We start from the raw sequence: 16112 nt of genomic DNA on the forward strand, positions 1-16112 counted from the left end.
CCCTGGTGTGTCACCATCATTGTCACCCGCAGGTTTTCGGAGTCGTGCTTTTTGGACACGGATGGCCAAGCCACCTGTGACGCCTGCGCGCCTGGTTACGCTGGCCGCCGCTGTGAGAGGTGGGTGAGGGGTGTCCCTATAACCCTCCCCCCAACCTGAGACCCCCAACCCATCACCCATCCATCCCCGTAGGTGCGCCCCAGGCTATGAGGGAGACCCCATCCAGCCGGGTGGCAAGTGCACCCCGATTGGTGAGTGGTGGGAGCTGGTTGTGGGGTGCCCCCTCCCCCATCCAAGGGTGCCCCCCCACCCATGGGTGCCCCCACCCTCACCCTCACTGCCTGCAGGCCAGGAGCTCGTCAAGTGTGACACCCGCGGGGGCAAGGACGATGCCGGTGGCAAGTGCCGCTGCAAGGTGCGGGCAGGGCATGGCGGGGGGGCTGGGTGTTCCCATCCCCCGTGGCACCCAGTCCGGTCTCTGAGGCACCCAGTGTGCCCCCCGCATGAGACCCAGTCTGATCCCTGGGGCACCTATCCCATATGGGGATCCCACCCCCATAGCCCCTATTCTCAGCGCCCCCCCTGAGGTATCCAGTCCAATCCCAGCAGCACCCCATCTTATCCCACACAGCACCCAGTCTGCTCCCTGGGGCACCCAGTCCGATCCCCCATGGCACCTATCCCGACCCCCCAATGGCACTGAGTCCATGGTACCCAGCCTGATCCCCCCAGCACCCATGCCGCCCCTTCCCAAAGCACCCGGTCCGATCCCTGGGGTACCCAGTCCCACCCCTCCCACAGCACCCCTTCCCACACCCCCAGCACCGAACCTGACACCCCCCCCCCGCCCCAACACCCAGTCTCATCCCTGGGGCACCCAGTACTCGTCCCCACCAGCACCCATTCCCATCCCCCGTGGCACCCACCTCCCCACCCTGCTGTACCATGTCCCGGTCCCCCAGCGGGTCCCACCCTCCCCGGTACCCCCACCCGTGGCACCCACCCCCTGGCACCCCCACCCACGGCGCCCACCCCCTGCAGCCCAACGTGCGGGGCCGGCTGTGTGACGCCTGCGCCGCCGGCACCTTCCACCTGAGCGCGGCCAACCCCGACGGCTGCCTGCAGTGCTTCTGCATGGGCGTCTCGCGGCACTGCGCCAGCTCCGCCTGGCACCGCCACCAGGTACCGCGTGGGTGCAGCCGGGCTGTGCCGGGCCACCCTGCGTCATCTCGTGCCGCATCTTGCCGTGTTGTGTCATGATATGGTGTTATATGCCATGCTCTGCCGTGCCGTGTTGTGTTACGGCGTGCTGTGCCGTGCCATGTTGTGCTGTGCCATGTTGTGCCATGCCACGTCATCCTATGCCATGCTGTGCCATATAGTGCCTTGCCATGCCATGCTGTGCCATATAGTGCCTTGCCATGCTGTGCCATATAGTGCCATGCCATCCTTGCTGTGCCATGCCACGTCATCCCATGTTATGCCATGTTGTGTCATGTTGTGCTGTGCAATGCCATGTTGTGCCATGCTGCACCTTATAGTGCCTTTGTCATGCCATGCCACGTCATGCCATGTCATGCCATTGCATGTTGTGTCACGTCGTGCCGTGCAATGCCACGGTGTGCCACGTCATGCCATGTCGTGCCATGGCATGGTGTGTCACGTCGTGCCGTGCAATGCCACGGTGTGCCACGTCATGCCATGTCGTGCCATGGCATGGTGTGTCACGTCGTGCCGTGCAATGCCACGGTGTGCCACGTCATGCCATGTCGTGCCATGGCATGGTGTGTCACGTCGTGCCGTGCAATGCCACGGTGTGCCACGTCATGCCATGTCGTGCCATGGCATGGTGTGTCACGTCGTGCCGTGCAATGCCACGGTGTGCCACGTCATGCCATGTCGTGCCATGGCATGGTGTGTCACGTCGTGCCGTGCAATGCCACGGTGTGCCACGTCATGCCATGTCGTGCCATGGCATGGTGTGTCACGTCGTGCCGTGCAATGCCACGGTGTGCCACGTCATGCCATGTCGTGCCATGGCATGGTGTGTCACGTCGTGCCGTGCAATGCCACGGTGTGCCACGTCATGCCATGTCGTGCCATGGCATGGTGTGTCACGTCGTGCCGTGCAATGCCACGGTGTGCCACGTCATGCCATGTCGTGCCATGGCATGGTGTGTCACGTCGTGCCGTGCAATGCCACGGTGTGCCACGTCATGCCATGTCGTGCCATGGCATGGTGTGTCACGTCGTGCCGTGCAATGCCACGGTGTGCCACGTCATGCCATGTCGTGCCATGGCATGGTGTGTCACGTCGTGCCGTGCAATGCCACGGTGTGCCACGTCATGCCATGTCGTGCCATGGCATGGTGTGTCACGTCGTGCCGTGCAATGCCACGGTGTGCCACGTCATGCCATGTCGTGCCATGGCATGGTGTGTCACGTCGTGCCGTGCAATGCCACGGTGTGCCACGTCATGCCATGTCGTGCCATGGCATGGTGTGTCACGTCGTGCCGTGCAATGCCACGGTGTGCCACGTCATGCCATGTCGTGCCATGGCATGGTGTGTCACGTCGTGCCGTGCAATGCCACGGTGTGCCACGTCATGCCATGTCGTGCCATGGCATGGTGTGTCACGTCGTGCCGTGCAATGCCACGGTGTGCCACGTCATGCCATGTCGTGCCATGGCATGGTGTGTCACGTCGTGCCGTGCAATGCCACGGTGTGCCACGTCATGCCATGTCGTGCCATGGCATGGTGTGTCACGTCGTGCCGTGCAATGCCACGGTGTGCCACGTCATGCCATGTCGTGCCATGGCATGGTGTGTCACGTCGTGCCGTGCAATGCCACGGTGTGCCACGTCATGCCATGTCGTGCCATGGCATGGTGTGTCACGTCGTGCCGTGCAATGCCACGGTGTGCCACGTCATGCCATGTCGTGCCATGGCATGGTGTGTCACGTCGTGCCGTGCAATGCCACGGTGTGCCACGTCATGCCATGTCGTGCCATGGCATGGTGTGTCACGTCGTGCCGTGCAATGCCACGGTGTGCCACGTCATGCCATGTCGTGCCATGGCATGGTGTGTCACGTCGTGCCGTGCAATGCCACGGTGTGCCACGTCATGCCATGTCGTGCCATGGCATGGTGTGTCACGTTGTGCCGTGCAATGCCACGGTGTGCCACGTCATGCCATGTCGTGCTGTGCCATATGGTGCCATGCTGTGCCGTACTTTGCTGTGCAACATTGTGTTATGCTACATAGTGCCATGTCGTGCCGTGTTGTACTGTGCCATGCCATGGAGTGCCATGCCATGCCTCGCTGTGCCATGCCGTGCCATGCCATGTTACACTGTGCCATCTCATGCATTGCTATGCCGTGCCATATAGTGTTGTGCCGTGCCTTGCTGTGCCATACTGTACCGTGCCGTACTGTGCCGTGCCATGTCCACCGCCAAGCCCCTTCTCGCTCTCCTTGCAGGTCCTTCTCACGGCTGAGGAGACGCCGGCGCTGAGCCTGGCCAACCCGGCTGGCACGCAGACGGTGGGCGATGGCATCCGCTTCTCCTCCCCGCGGGAGCTGCTCTTCGCCGCCTTCCCCACGCTGCCCCGTGACGTCTACTACTGGGTGCTGCCCGCGCCCTTCACCGGTGACAAGGTGCCAGCACCAGGGCCGGCTGGGGGACAAGCTGGGTGTCCCCAAGCCCAGCTGAGCCTCACTGCATCCCGCCCGTCAGGTGACATCATACGGTGGTGAGCTGCGGTACGTGGTGACGCATCGGGCACTGGTGGGTGCCCAACCTTTGCTGCACCAGCCGGATGTCCTGCTGCAGGGCAATGGCATCCTCCTGAAGCACTTCTCTGATGCCACCCCCCCCCTCCGGCGTCCCCACCGCTGTCACCGTGCCCTTCCGTGAGGTGAGGACCGGTGGGTGTCCCTCTCCTTCCCTGGGATGGGGTTGGGGACATGGTGGTCACTGCCTGGTTGTGCCCGTAGCATGCCTGGCGACGGACGGACGGGCGCGATGCCACCCGGGAGCATCTCCTGATGGCTTTGGCTGACGTTGACCTCTTCATGATCCGGGCGTCCTACTCGGATCAACCGGAGGAGAGCAGGTACCAGGGACAGGGCAGGGGACGCTGGGGACATGGGGGCAAGGGCAGGCAGGGCAGTGGGGACCTCCTGTCTCGCCCCACAGACTGGCCGATGTCAGCCTGGATGTGGCAGTGCCACATGCCACCGGCCGCCCGCCCGCGCTGGAGGTGGAGGATTGCGCCTGCCCAGATGGTTACCGCGGTGCCTCCTGCCAGGTGAGACCCTCAGTGTCCCCTCACCTCAGCGTTGGCAACACTGAACAGTGGCCCACCCCCTTGTCCCCCGCGTCCCCTCCATAGGACTGTGACACCGGCTACACCCGCAGCACTGCAGGGCTCTACCTGGGCACGTGTGAGCCGTGCCAGTGCCACGGCCACGCTGCCGAGTGCCACCCTGAGACTGGCGTCTGCCAGGTGAGCTGGGGACAGTGGGAGGACACCCCGGGGACCCCCGTGGCAGTGCCACCGATGCCATCGCCCCACTCCTTTGCAGGGCTGCCGGGATCACACGGAGGGCGCCCAATGTGACAAGTGCCAACCCGGCTACTACGGTGATGCCACCCGGGGTACCCCGGGTGACTGCCAGCCCTGTCCTTGCCATGGACCCCACGGTGACACCCAGTAGGTGCCACCCCCCTGGTCCCCTACATCCTTGGGGACACCTGGCAGGGTCTCAGCCACCCCGTGTCCCCTCCGCAGGGTGACAAAGAGCTGCTTCGAGGACACAGATGGGCAGCCCACCTGCAGCGCCTGTGCCCCAGGACACAGCGGGCGCCTCTGCGAGAGGTGCCAAGGGAACCCGGGCTGGGGGCTGGGGGTGGGTTTTGGGGTGCAACCCCCCCCATTGGCTTTTTTTGTCCCCCCACCCCGTAGGTGCTTGCCTGGGTATGTGGGGGACCCGCTGAGGGGAGAGCTGTGCCGAGGTGAGTGGCATGCTGAGGGGACAAGGTGGTGTCCCCTGTGGTGGCACTGAGGGGGGGTTACGCCTAACCTGCTGTGCGTCCCCCCGCCCAGAGCCGGGTGTCCCCAGCGGGCAGTGCCAGTGTGACCCACGCGGCAGCACCGGCGAGGGCTGTGACGCTGACGGGCAGTGCCGCTGCAAGGCGAGTCCTGAGTCGTCCCCCCAGCGTGTCCCCAAGCCCTGGGAGAGGGTGACAGGGCGATGTCACCCCCGCCCCGTGTCCCCCCCCAGGCCAATGTGGAGGGTCCCCGCTGTGCCACCTGCCGTCCCCACCATTTCCACCTGAGCGCCGGCGAGCCGGCTGGCTGCCTGCCCTGCTTCTGCATGGGCATCATCCAGCACTGCGCCAGCACCGCCTACGCCCGCGGCACCGTGAGTGACCCCTGCCACGTCCCCAGGGTGTCCCCACATGTCCCCAGCCCCGCTCACCGGTATCCCCATCCCACAGGTCCGGACGCCCTTCGCTGCCGGTGATCCCCAGGGATTCGCCTTGGTGAACCGGCAGCGCAGCACCCGGGTGGGCACCGGCTTCAGGGTGGAGCCGGGCACCCCCCAGCCCCGCTTGACCTACGACCGTTTTGGGGAGCTGCCCCCCGACTCCTACTACTGGCAGCTGCCGCACCCCTACCAGGGGGACAAGGTAAGGGGGGCGTCACCCGGGGACAGGGACAGCCGGCTGGCTGGAGCAGCTGCCCCACGGGCAGCCCGGGAGGGGGAGGTGGGCTCAGCCTGCCGTCGCCTGCCTTTCCTTTTTTCCCTTTTTCTCCCTTGTCTTTTTTTCCTGCCTTTTCCTTTTTGCCCCTCTTCCCCCGCGCTTCTTGCCTCTTTGCCCCGCGCTTCTTGCCTCTTTCCCCCGCGCTTCTTGCCTCTTTCCCCCGCGCTTCTTGCCTCTTTCCCCCGCGCTTCTTGCCTCTTTCCCCCGCGCTTCTTGCCTCTTTCCCCCGCGCTTCTTGCCTCTTTCCCCCGCGCTTCTTGCCTCTTTCCCCCGCGCTTCTTGCCTCTTTTCCCCCGCGCTTCTTGCCTCTTTTCCCCCGCGCTTCTTGCCTCTTTTCCCCCGCGCTTCTTGCCTCTTTTCCCCCGCGCTTCTTGCCTCTTTTCCCCCGCGCTTCTTGCCTCTTTTCCCCTGCGCTTCTTGCCTCTTTTCCCCCGCGCTTCTTGCCTCTTTTTTCCCCCGCGCTTCTTGCCTCTTTTCCCCCGCGCTTCTTGCCTCTTTTCCCCCGCGCTTCTTGCCTCTTTTCCCCCGCGCTTCTTGCCTCTTTTCCCCCGCGCTTCTTGCCTCTTTTCCCCCGCGCTTCTTGCCTCTTTTCCCCCGCGCTTCTTGCCTCTTTTCCCCCGCGCTTCTTGCCTCTTTTCCCCCGCGCTTCTTGCCTCTTTTCCCCCGCGCTTCTTGCCTCTTTTCCCCCGCGCTTCTTGCCTCTTTTCCCCCGCGCTTCTTGCCTCTTTTCCCCCGCGCTTCTTGCCTCTTTCCCCCGCGCTTCTTGCCTCTTTCCCCCGCGCTTCTTGCCTCTTTCCCCCGCGCTTCTTGCCTCTTTCCCCCGCGCTTCTTGCCTCTTTCCCCCCGCGCTTCTTGCCTCTTTCCCCCCGCGCTTCTTGCCTCTTTCCCCCCGCGCTTCTTGCCTCTTTCCCCCCGCGCTTCTTGCCTCTTTCCCCCCGCGCTTCTTGCCTCTTTCCCCCCGCGCTTCTTGCCTCTTTTCCCCCGCGCTTCTTGCCTCTTTTCCCCCGCGCTTCTTGCCTCTTTTCCCCCGCGCTTCTTGCCTCTTTTCCCCCGCGCTTCTTGCCTCTTTTCCCCCGCGCTTCTTGCCTCTTTTCCCCCGCGCTTCTTGCCTCTTTTCCCCCGCGCTTCTTGCCTCTTTTCCCCCGCGCTTCTTGCCTCTTTTCCCCCCCCTTTCCTCTCCATGCTTCCCCCCCCTCCCTTTCCTCTACTCCCTTCTTTTTTCCCTTTCCTCATCCCTGCCATGTCCCACCACCTTCCCCCCCTCTCCCCACACAGGTGGGCTCCTACGGCGGGCGCCTCCGCTACACCCTGACCTACACCCCGGGGGGGCAGGGAGCCCCCCTGCCCGATGCTGACATCCAGATCACGGTATGGGGGTGCCTGGAGCCGGGGGGGACACACACAGGGTGCCACCAGGACCCCCACTGACCCCTTATATCCACAGGGCAACGACATCACGCTGGTGGCGTACCATCCCGACCTGCTGCTACGGGCACCCCAGACCTTCGAGATTGTTTTTCGGGAGGTAGGGGAGGGGCAGGTGGCTTTTGTCCCTGATGTCCCCCATCCCCACGGCGTGGTGACCCCCCCTTCTGCCCGCAGCAATACTGGCAGCGGCCGGATGGGCAACCAGCGACGCGGGAGCATCTCCTGATGGCTTTGGCAGACCTAGATGAGATCCTCATCCGAGCCACCTACTCCACCAGCACCGCCGCATCCAGCATTGCCGACATCGCCATGGATGTGGCCGTGCCCCCCCAGCCCGGCCTCCCCCCAGCCCCCGAGGTGGAGGAATGCCGCTGTCCCCCTGGGTACCACGGGCTGTCCTGCCAGGTGAGCCCCCAGCATCCTCCCCCAGCATCCTCCCCCCTTCACAGTGATATCTGGGGGGGGTCACAACACTGAACCCCCCCCCCCCCCGCCCCGGCAGGATTGTGCCCCCGGGTACACCCGCACCGGGGGGGGGCTGTACCTTGGGCACTGCGAGCTCTGCGAGTGCAACGGCCATTCAGAGAGCTGCCACCCCGAGAGCGGCGTCTGCTCCGTAAGCTTCTGTATTACACAGGATTTTGGGGGGCTGGGGTCTCATCCCAGCCTAGACCCCTCCAATTTGTGTGTCCCCCCCCAGGGATGCTTGCACAACACAGCAGGGGACTTCTGTGACCAGTGTGCCCCTGGTTTCTATGGGGATGCCACCGCCGGTACCCCTGAGGACTGCCAGCCCTGCGCCTGTCCCCTCCCGTACCCCGAAAACCAGTGAGTGCTGGCGCCAGGGCTGGGGGGGCCAGGAAGGGGACGCCCCCCCACCTCACCCTGTTCCCGCAGGTTCTCCAGGACCTGTGAGAGCCTGGGGGGCGGCGGGTACCGCTGCACCGCCTGCGAGCCAGGCTACACCGGGCAGTACTGCGAGCGGTGAGGGCTGCGGCCAGCACCCCCAAATCCCCCCCCACCATGGGCTCACCCCCATATACCGACCCCGATGGGCTCACCCCTGTAAGATCCACCCCGATGGGCTCACCCCTGTAAGATCCACCCCTGTAAGATCCACCCCTGTAAGATTCCACCCCACTATACCTGCCCTGAAGTGCTCACCCCGATGTGCTCACCCGCATACACTCACCCCCATAGACCTGCCCCAATACCCACCCTGATGGGCTCCCCCCGATAGACCCATCCCAAAGTGCTCACCCTGATGGGCTCACACCAATATACCAAGCCCCGTATACCCACCCTGATGGGCTTAACCACATGCTCACCCCAATGTACGCACCCCAATAGACTCACCCTGATATGCTCACGCTGATATACCCACCCCTACGAGCTCACCCGGATATACCCACCCCGATATACCCACCCCGATGTGCTCACCCCGATATATGCACCCCTACGAACTCACCCCGATATACCCACCCCGATATACCCACCCCGATGTGCTCACCCCGATATATGCACCCCTACGAGCTCACCTGGATATACCCACCCCGATGTGCTCACCCCCATACCCACCCCTACGAGCTCACCCTGATGTGCTCACCCTGATGTGCTCACCCTGATGTGCTCACCCCGATATATGCACCCCTACGAGCTCACCCGGATATACCCACCCCGATATACCCACCCCGATGTGGTCACCCTGATGTGCTCACCCCAATATATGCACCCCTACGAGCTCACTCCGATATACCCACCCTGATGTGTTCACCCCGATATATGCACCCCTACGAGCTCACCCCGATATACCCACCCTGATGTGTTCACCCCGATATATGCACCCCTACGAGCTCACCTGGATATACCCACCCCGATATACCCACCCCGATGTGCTCACCCCGATATATGCACCCCTACGAACTCACCCGGATATACCCACCCCGATATACCCACCCCGATGTGCTCACCCCGATATATGCACCCCTACGAGCTCACCTGGATATACCCACCCCGATATACCCACCCCGATGTGCTCACCCCGATATATGCACCCCTACGAACTCACCCCCGATATACCCACCCCGATGTGCTCACCCCGATATATGCACCCCTACGAGCTCACCTGGATATACCCACCCCGATGTGCTCACCCCGTGCTCACCCCATACCCACCCCTACGAGCCCACCCCTACGAGCCCACCCCGATGTGCTCACCCCGATGTGCTCACCCCGATGTGCTCACCCCAATGTGCTCACCCCGATATATGCACCCCTACGAGCTCACCCGGATATACCCACCCTGATATACCCACCCCGATGTGGTCACCCTGATGTGCTCACCCCGATATATGCACCCCTACGAGCTCACTCCGATATACCCACCCTGATGTGTTCACCCCGATATATGCACCCCTACGAGCTCACCCCGATATACCCACCCTGATGTGTTCACCCCGATATATGCACCCCTATGAGCTCACCCCGATATACCCACCCTGATGTGTTCACCCTGATATATGCACCCCTACGAGCTCACCTGGATATACCCACCCCGATATACCCACCCCGATGTGCTCACCCCCGATATATGCACCCCTACGAGCTCACCCGGATATACCCACCCTGATGTACCCTACCAACCCTTATAAGCTCATCCCAATACACTGACCCCAATATACCACCCCAGTGCACCCACCCTGATGGGCTCACCCCTAAATATGCACCCCCAGATGCTCCCGCTGCTCCCCCCCTCCCCTGCGCACCCCCAATACCCACTCACCCCCTTTTCCCTGGCAGCTGCGCGCCCGGCTACATGGGTGACCCCACGGTGCGCGGGCAGGCGTGCATCCCGGTGGGCTCCCCACTGCCACTGGTGGTCCGCATCCACCCGCCGCGCACCACGGTGGCCCAGGGCAGTGCCGTCACCCTGCGGGTGCCAGGCCAGCGGCGAGCCCCCCCTTCTATTACCACTGGACGCGAGAAGATGGGCGACCCCTCCCCAAGGGCGCCCAGAGTCGGCGACAAGGTATTGAGTGGCTTTGCAGGGGTGGACTGAGGTGTCCCCAAGGGGGGGACACATGGGGTGTCACCCACGTGTGTGTCCCCCCCTAGATGAGGAGCTGCACTTTGCCAGCATCCAGCCCTCTGATGCCGGTGTCTACGTCTGCTCCTGCCGCAACCTACGGCACAGCAACGCCAGCCGCGCCGAGGTCATTGTCACCGGTAGGTCCTTGTCACCGAGGCAGGGGCGCACACGGACGGAGGGGAGGAGTGGGGCTCAGCTCTCCCATCCCCACAGAGACCCCTAGCAAACCCATCACTGTCACTGTGGAGGAGAAGCGAGTGCAGCGGGTGAAGCCCGGGGCTGATGTCACCTTTGTCTGCACTGCCAAGAGCAAGGTGAGCCAAGGGGACACCCTTGGGAGCCTGTGGGGACATGCAGGGTGCACAGGGACACCCCTGGGTGCTCCCTGGGCCATGCAGAGCATGGGGACACCCCTGCATGCTCATCTACTCACTCGGGGCGTGTGAGCACCCTTGGGTGCCCATGGGGACGTGCGGGACACAGGTGTGCCCTTGGATGCCCACCTGGCTGTGCAGGACATGCAAGCACCCCTGGGTGCCCCCAAGGCCCTGTAAGGCATGTGGACATCCTTGGGTGCCCACCTGATCCCACAGAGCAGAGGGACACTCCTGGGTACCCCAGGGGTCACGCAAGGCACAGGGACACCCCTGGGTGCCCATCCAGCCATATGGACCCCCCCAGCACCCTCAGGTGCCCCTGTGCCCCTATGGGGCACCCCAACGCCCCTGGGTGCCCACCTCTCCTCCGTGGGTTGCCTAGGCAGGCTTGCAGCCCCCCCCATCCCCCGCAGACAGCCCCCCTGTGTGCCCATCCCCGTGGCCTCAGGCCTCTCTCTCCCCGCCAGTCGCCCGCCTACACCCTGGTGTGGACGCGGCAGAACCACGGGACGCTGCCGGCGGGCGCTGTGGACTTCAACGGCATCCTCACGCTGCGCAACGTGCGGCCCGAGGACGCTGGCGTCTACATCTGCACCGGCTCCAACATGCTGGACATGGACGAGGGCACCGCCACGCTCTATGTCCAGGGTGAGCCCGTGGGGCGCCCGGGCACCAGGGGGATGGGCATGTTCAGTGCCCGGGCACTGGGGTTGTGGGTGCACTCAGTGCTCAGGTGCCGGGGTGATGGGCGTGCTTGGTGCCCAGACGCTGGGGTGATGGGCACACTCAATGCGCAGACATTGGGGTGGTGGGCATGCTTGGTGCCCAGGCGCTGGGGTGATGGGCACACTCAGTGCCCAGGCGCTGGGGGGGTGATGGGCACACTCAATGCCCAGGCGCTGGGGGGGTGATGGGCACACTCAGTGCCCAGGCGCTGGGGGGGTTGTGGGCACATTCAGTGCCCAGATGCTGGGGTGATGGGTGCACGCAATGCCCAGATGCTGAGGTGACGGGCAGGCTCACCGCCCAGATGTTGGGGCAGCAGGCATGCTCACTGCCTAGATACTGGTGTGATGGGCATGCTTGGCCCCCACCCACTGGGGCGATGGGATTGCTTGGTGCCGAGATGCCGCGGTGATGGGCACGCTCCCCTGAGACCCTCACCCTTTTGCAGCCCCTTCAAAGACCCAGATGTTTTATGGACCTGTTGAGTTTATGGAGGGGCACAGACCAGGTAAGTCACCGCTGGGGGGGTCCGGGGGAATCCACGTGCTCCCCTCGCCCACTGCATGCTGGGGTTCCACTGTGCACCCCACTACCAGCCGTGCCACGCTGCCCCCCTGCTTCCCACTGCCTGGGGCCAGCATTTGGAGGGGGGGGCCCTGGCGAGCCCTGAGCCCCACTCCTGGCTCTCGCCACAGCCGGCACCGCCGCTGCCCCCACCGCTGCCGTGGAGCCGGCACAGCTGAGTGTGGCACCGGGGCAACCGGCAGAGTTTCGCTGTGTGGTCACCGGCAACCCCCTGCCCACCCTCGAGTGGCTCGGTAGGTGCCCACAGGGGCTGGTGGGGACACACACCAGCACTTGGCTTGGGGACATGGCAACCAGGCGTGACGCTGGGCTGTGTCCCCCAGGCACGCTGCCGCCACGGGCGGTGGTTCAGGGTGGGACGCTGCGTTTCGGTGCTGTGGAGCCCGCCGACGAGGGGTACTACGCGTGTCGGGCACGCAGCAGCGCCGGGCAGCACACGGCGCGTGCCTTCCTCCACGTGCAAGGTGAGCATCGTCTCCATCATCCCTGTTGTCCCCATCGTCCAACCCCATCATTCCATTGCCCCCGTCGTTATCATCTACATCATCCCTGTCACCACCATCATCCCTATCCTTGCTATCATCTATGATCACCCCCACTGCCTTCATCATCCCTGTCACCTCTGTTGTCCTCATCATCCCTGTCAATCACCCACCATCGTCCCCATCGTCTGCATCATCCTTGTTACTCCCACTGTCCCAATCACCATCATCATCCCCGTCATCATCATCCCTGCCATCTCCCATTGTCCATCCCTCCCATCACTCCCACTGTCCCCATCACCCTCACTGTCCCTATCATCCCTGTCATCATCATCCCTGCCATCTCCCGTCGTCCATCCCCCCATCACTCCCACCGTCCCCATTGTCCCCATCACCCCCATTATCCTCATCATCATCATCCCTGCCATCTCCCGTCATCCATCACCCCATCATCCCTGTCAGCCCCATCACCGCCACTGTCCCCATTGTCTCCATCATCCCCATCACTGCCACTATCCTGATTGTCCCCATCATCCCTGTCATCACTATTGTCTCTGCCTGTCACCCACCATTGTCCCTGTCGTCCCCATCTTCCTCATCATCTGCATCACTCGTGTCACTCCCGTTGTCCCCATGGCACCCCACCCCCCGGTGCTGCGCTGACCCCCCCGCTTCCCTCAGCCGCCAGTGCACCCCAGGTGCAGGTGAGCCCGGAGCGGACAGAGGTGCAGGAGGGCTCCACGGTGCGGCTCTACTGCCGGGTCTCGGGGTCACCCACTGCCACCATCACCTGGGAGAAGCAAGGGGGGACTCTTCCACCACAGGTGAGCCAGGTGCTGGCACCCTTGGGTGCTTGCAGGGGGGTGTGGGTGCACCGTGGGTGCCACTCACACCCACCCTCGTGCCACAGTCCCACGCCGAGCATGCCGACATCGCCACGCTGGTCATCCCTGCTGTGACAGCAGCTGACGGTGGCATCTACCTCTGCGTGGGCACCAGCACCGCTGGCACAGCCCGCGCTGCCATCGAGGTGGCGGTGGTGCCAGGTGAGGGACACTGGTGGTGGTTGGGGATGGTTTGGGGGGGCCACAACCCACCCGTGTCCCCCCTTTTCCTCCCTGCAGCATTGGCGCCGCCTGTCCGCATCGAATCCTCGTCCCCATCTGTTACCGAGGGACAGACCCTGGACCTCGACTGCCTGGTGGCAGGATCTGGCCCTGCCACCGTGATGTGGTACAAGCGCGGTGGCTCCCTGCCTGCCGGCCACCAGGTAAGACACGGGCAGCATGGGCAGCACTCCAAATCCTGCCCTGTCCCCCCTCTACATGACACCGATGGATGTCCCCAACCCCAGGTTTCAGGATCCCGGCTTCGTGTCCCCCACGTCACGGCAGCTGATTCAGGGGAGTACGTGTGCCGGGCGAGCTTGGGGACCACCGTCCGGGAGGCATCTGCCATTGTCACTGTTGTAGCTGGAGCTGGCTCATCCTATGGTGAGACTGGGCTCGGTGGCACCGGGGGATTCTGGCAGGTCCCGGACAGGCTGGTTATGGCTCTGTCCTCCCCACCAGGGCCACCAGCTTCAGGTGTCCCCGTCCGGATCGAGGCATCCTCATCCACCGTGGCCGAGGGACAGAGCCTGGACCTCAACTGCATGGTGGCTGGGCAGGGACAGGCCACCATCACCTGGTACAAGCGCGGGGGGGCCCTCCCAGCCAAGCACCAGGTAGGGGACCCTGGAGGGGAATGTCACCGACAGGGGTGGTTGGGGTGGCTGCATGGCCCCATGCAAGCCCAGCTGGCACTTGGGCACTTGGCCAAGCTTGAGCAGTCCCATGCAAGCCCCAGCAGCCCCATGGAAGCCCACGTGGCCCTGGTGACCCCCGTGTCCCCTCCCCACAGGTGTCTGGCTCCCGGCTGCGGCTGCTGCAGGTGACAGCGGCTGACTCGGGCGAGTACGTGTGCCGGGTGACCAGCGGGGCCACCACCAAGGAAACTGCTGTCATGGTGACAATCCAGCCCAGCGGTGCCGGCGCCTACTGTGAGTGGGGACAGGGGGTGACAGTGCCAGCTGCGGATGTCCCCACATGCTGTGGCACTGAGTCATGTCTCACATGCTTATGCCGGTGGGGCTCTGCCATGGTCACCAGTGTCACCCTCTCGTCTCGGTCCCCAGCTCCGGGCAGCACGCCCCCCCTGCGCATCGAGTCACCGTCCTCTGCCGTGGCCGAGGGACAGACCCTGGACCTCAACTGCGTCATCGCCAGCCCTGCACAGGCCACCGTCACCTGGTACAAGCGCGGGGGGTCCCTCCCGGCCAAGCACCAGGTAGGGGAGGTGGAGGGACATGTCCCCAGGGGGTGGTTGGGATCAACCCATGGCCCTGTGCAAGCCCCAATGGACCCGTGCAAGCCCCATGGAAGCCCACGTGGCCCTGGTGACCCGTGTGTCCCCTCCCTGCAGGTGTCCGGCTCCCGGCTGCGGCTGCTGCAGGTGACAGCGGCTGACTCGGGCGAGTATGTGTGCCGGGTGACCAGTGGGGCCACCACCAAGGAGACCTCCATCATGGTGACGATCCAGCCCAGTAGTGCCGGTGCCTACTGTGAGTGGGGACAGGGGACGTTACCCATGAGGGGTGACACTGTCCTGCTGTGTCCCCAGATCTGGGACAAATCGCTCCTTGGGGAAGCCACCCATGTGTGCGCCCATCCCAGCTTCCTGGGCTCTTGGTGTCCCTTGGAGGGTCACACATGGTGGTGACCACTGTCCCTAACCTGTCTTGGTCCCCAGCCCCGGGCAGCACTACGCCCCTGCACATCGAGTCCTCGTCCTTGTCATCCCCTGTGGCCGAGGGACAGACCTTGGACCTCAACTGTGTCATCGCCAGCCCCGCACAGGCCACCGTCACCTGGTACAAGCGCGGGGGGTCCCTCCCGGCCAAGCACCAGGTAGGGGACTTGGAGGGTCATGTCTCCAGGGGGTGGTTGGGATCGACCCACAGCCCTGTGGAAGCCCAAGTGACCCCATGGAAGCCCATGTGGCCCTATGCAAACCCAAGTGACCCTATGGAAGGCCATGTCGCTTGTGCAAGCCCAGGTGGCCCCATGCAAGCTCATGTGGCCTCATGCAATCCCAGATGGCCCCGTGCAAGTGCTGATGGCCCTGTGCAAGCTCTTGTGGCCCTGGTGACCCATGTGTCCCCTCCCCGCAGGTGTCCGGCTCCCGGCTGCGGCTGCTGCAGGTGACAGCGGCTGACTCGGGCGAGTACGTGTGCCGGGTGACCAGTGGGGCCACAACCAAGGAGACCTCCATCATGGTGACGATCCAGCCCAGCGGTGCCAATGCCTACCGTGAGTGGGGACAGGAGGGGACAGGGGACCAAGGGACTGTTCCATAGTCCTTAGAGTGACCCTTCCATCTCTGTCCCCAGCCGCTGGTGTCACCCCACCTGTGCGCATCGAGTCCTCGTCCTCCTCCATGGCTGAGGGACAGACCCTGGATCTCAACTGCATTGTGGCCGGGCAGGGACAGGCCACCATCACCTGGTACAAGCGTGGTGGGTCCCTCCCAGCCAAGCACCAGGTAGGGGACCCCAGAGGAGCATTTTGGGGTGGAACAGGGATTTTTTGGGGTGTTGAGGGGTTTGTGTCCCC

General features: G+C 64.1%; 1 protein-coding gene across 1 annotated transcript in view; it reads left to right on the plus strand.

Annotated features, from left to right (window-relative positions):
* The window catches only part of HSPG2 (heparan sulfate proteoglycan 2), a gene marked incomplete at its 5' end in the record, with an annotated part of 33341 nt that overhangs the window by 4387 nt on the left and 12842 nt on the right, over positions 1–16112 (plus strand). Inside the window, 42 exon segments of the mRNA XM_056331532.1 lie at positions 33–119; positions 193–251; positions 348–415; positions 1042–1182; positions 3484–3660; positions 3740–3883; positions 3885–3920; positions 4000–4118; positions 4202–4313; positions 4398–4511; positions 4591–4718; positions 4797–4883; positions 4971–5020; positions 5112–5200; positions 5290–5430; positions 5507–5698; positions 7049–7141; positions 7218–7298; positions 7376–7606; positions 7704–7817; positions 7902–8029; positions 8099–8185; positions 10001–10136; positions 10138–10164; positions 10166–10229; positions 10316–10426; positions 10503–10603; positions 11134–11314; positions 11841–11900; positions 12088–12210; positions 12301–12441; positions 13141–13283; positions 13370–13505; positions 13584–13729; positions 13814–13952; positions 14031–14185; positions 14362–14500; positions 14636–14787; positions 14923–15061; positions 15250–15407; positions 15671–15809; positions 15890–16041. Of these exon segments, the coding sequence (XP_056187507.1) occupies positions 33–119; positions 193–251; positions 348–415; positions 1042–1182; positions 3484–3660; positions 3740–3883; positions 3885–3920; positions 4000–4118; positions 4202–4313; positions 4398–4511; positions 4591–4718; positions 4797–4883; positions 4971–5020; positions 5112–5200; positions 5290–5430; positions 5507–5698; positions 7049–7141; positions 7218–7298; positions 7376–7606; positions 7704–7817; positions 7902–8029; positions 8099–8185; positions 10001–10136; positions 10138–10164; positions 10166–10229; positions 10316–10426; positions 10503–10603; positions 11134–11314; positions 11841–11900; positions 12088–12210; positions 12301–12441; positions 13141–13283; positions 13370–13505; positions 13584–13729; positions 13814–13952; positions 14031–14185; positions 14362–14500; positions 14636–14787; positions 14923–15061; positions 15250–15407; positions 15671–15809; positions 15890–16041 (5020 nt within the window).

Source organism: Falco biarmicus, chromosome 3 (genome assembly GCF_023638135.1).
Source record: "Falco biarmicus isolate bFalBia1 chromosome 3, bFalBia1.pri, whole genome shotgun sequence".
In the NCBI taxonomy this organism is placed as follows: domain Eukaryota; kingdom Metazoa; phylum Chordata; class Aves; order Falconiformes; family Falconidae; genus Falco; species Falco biarmicus.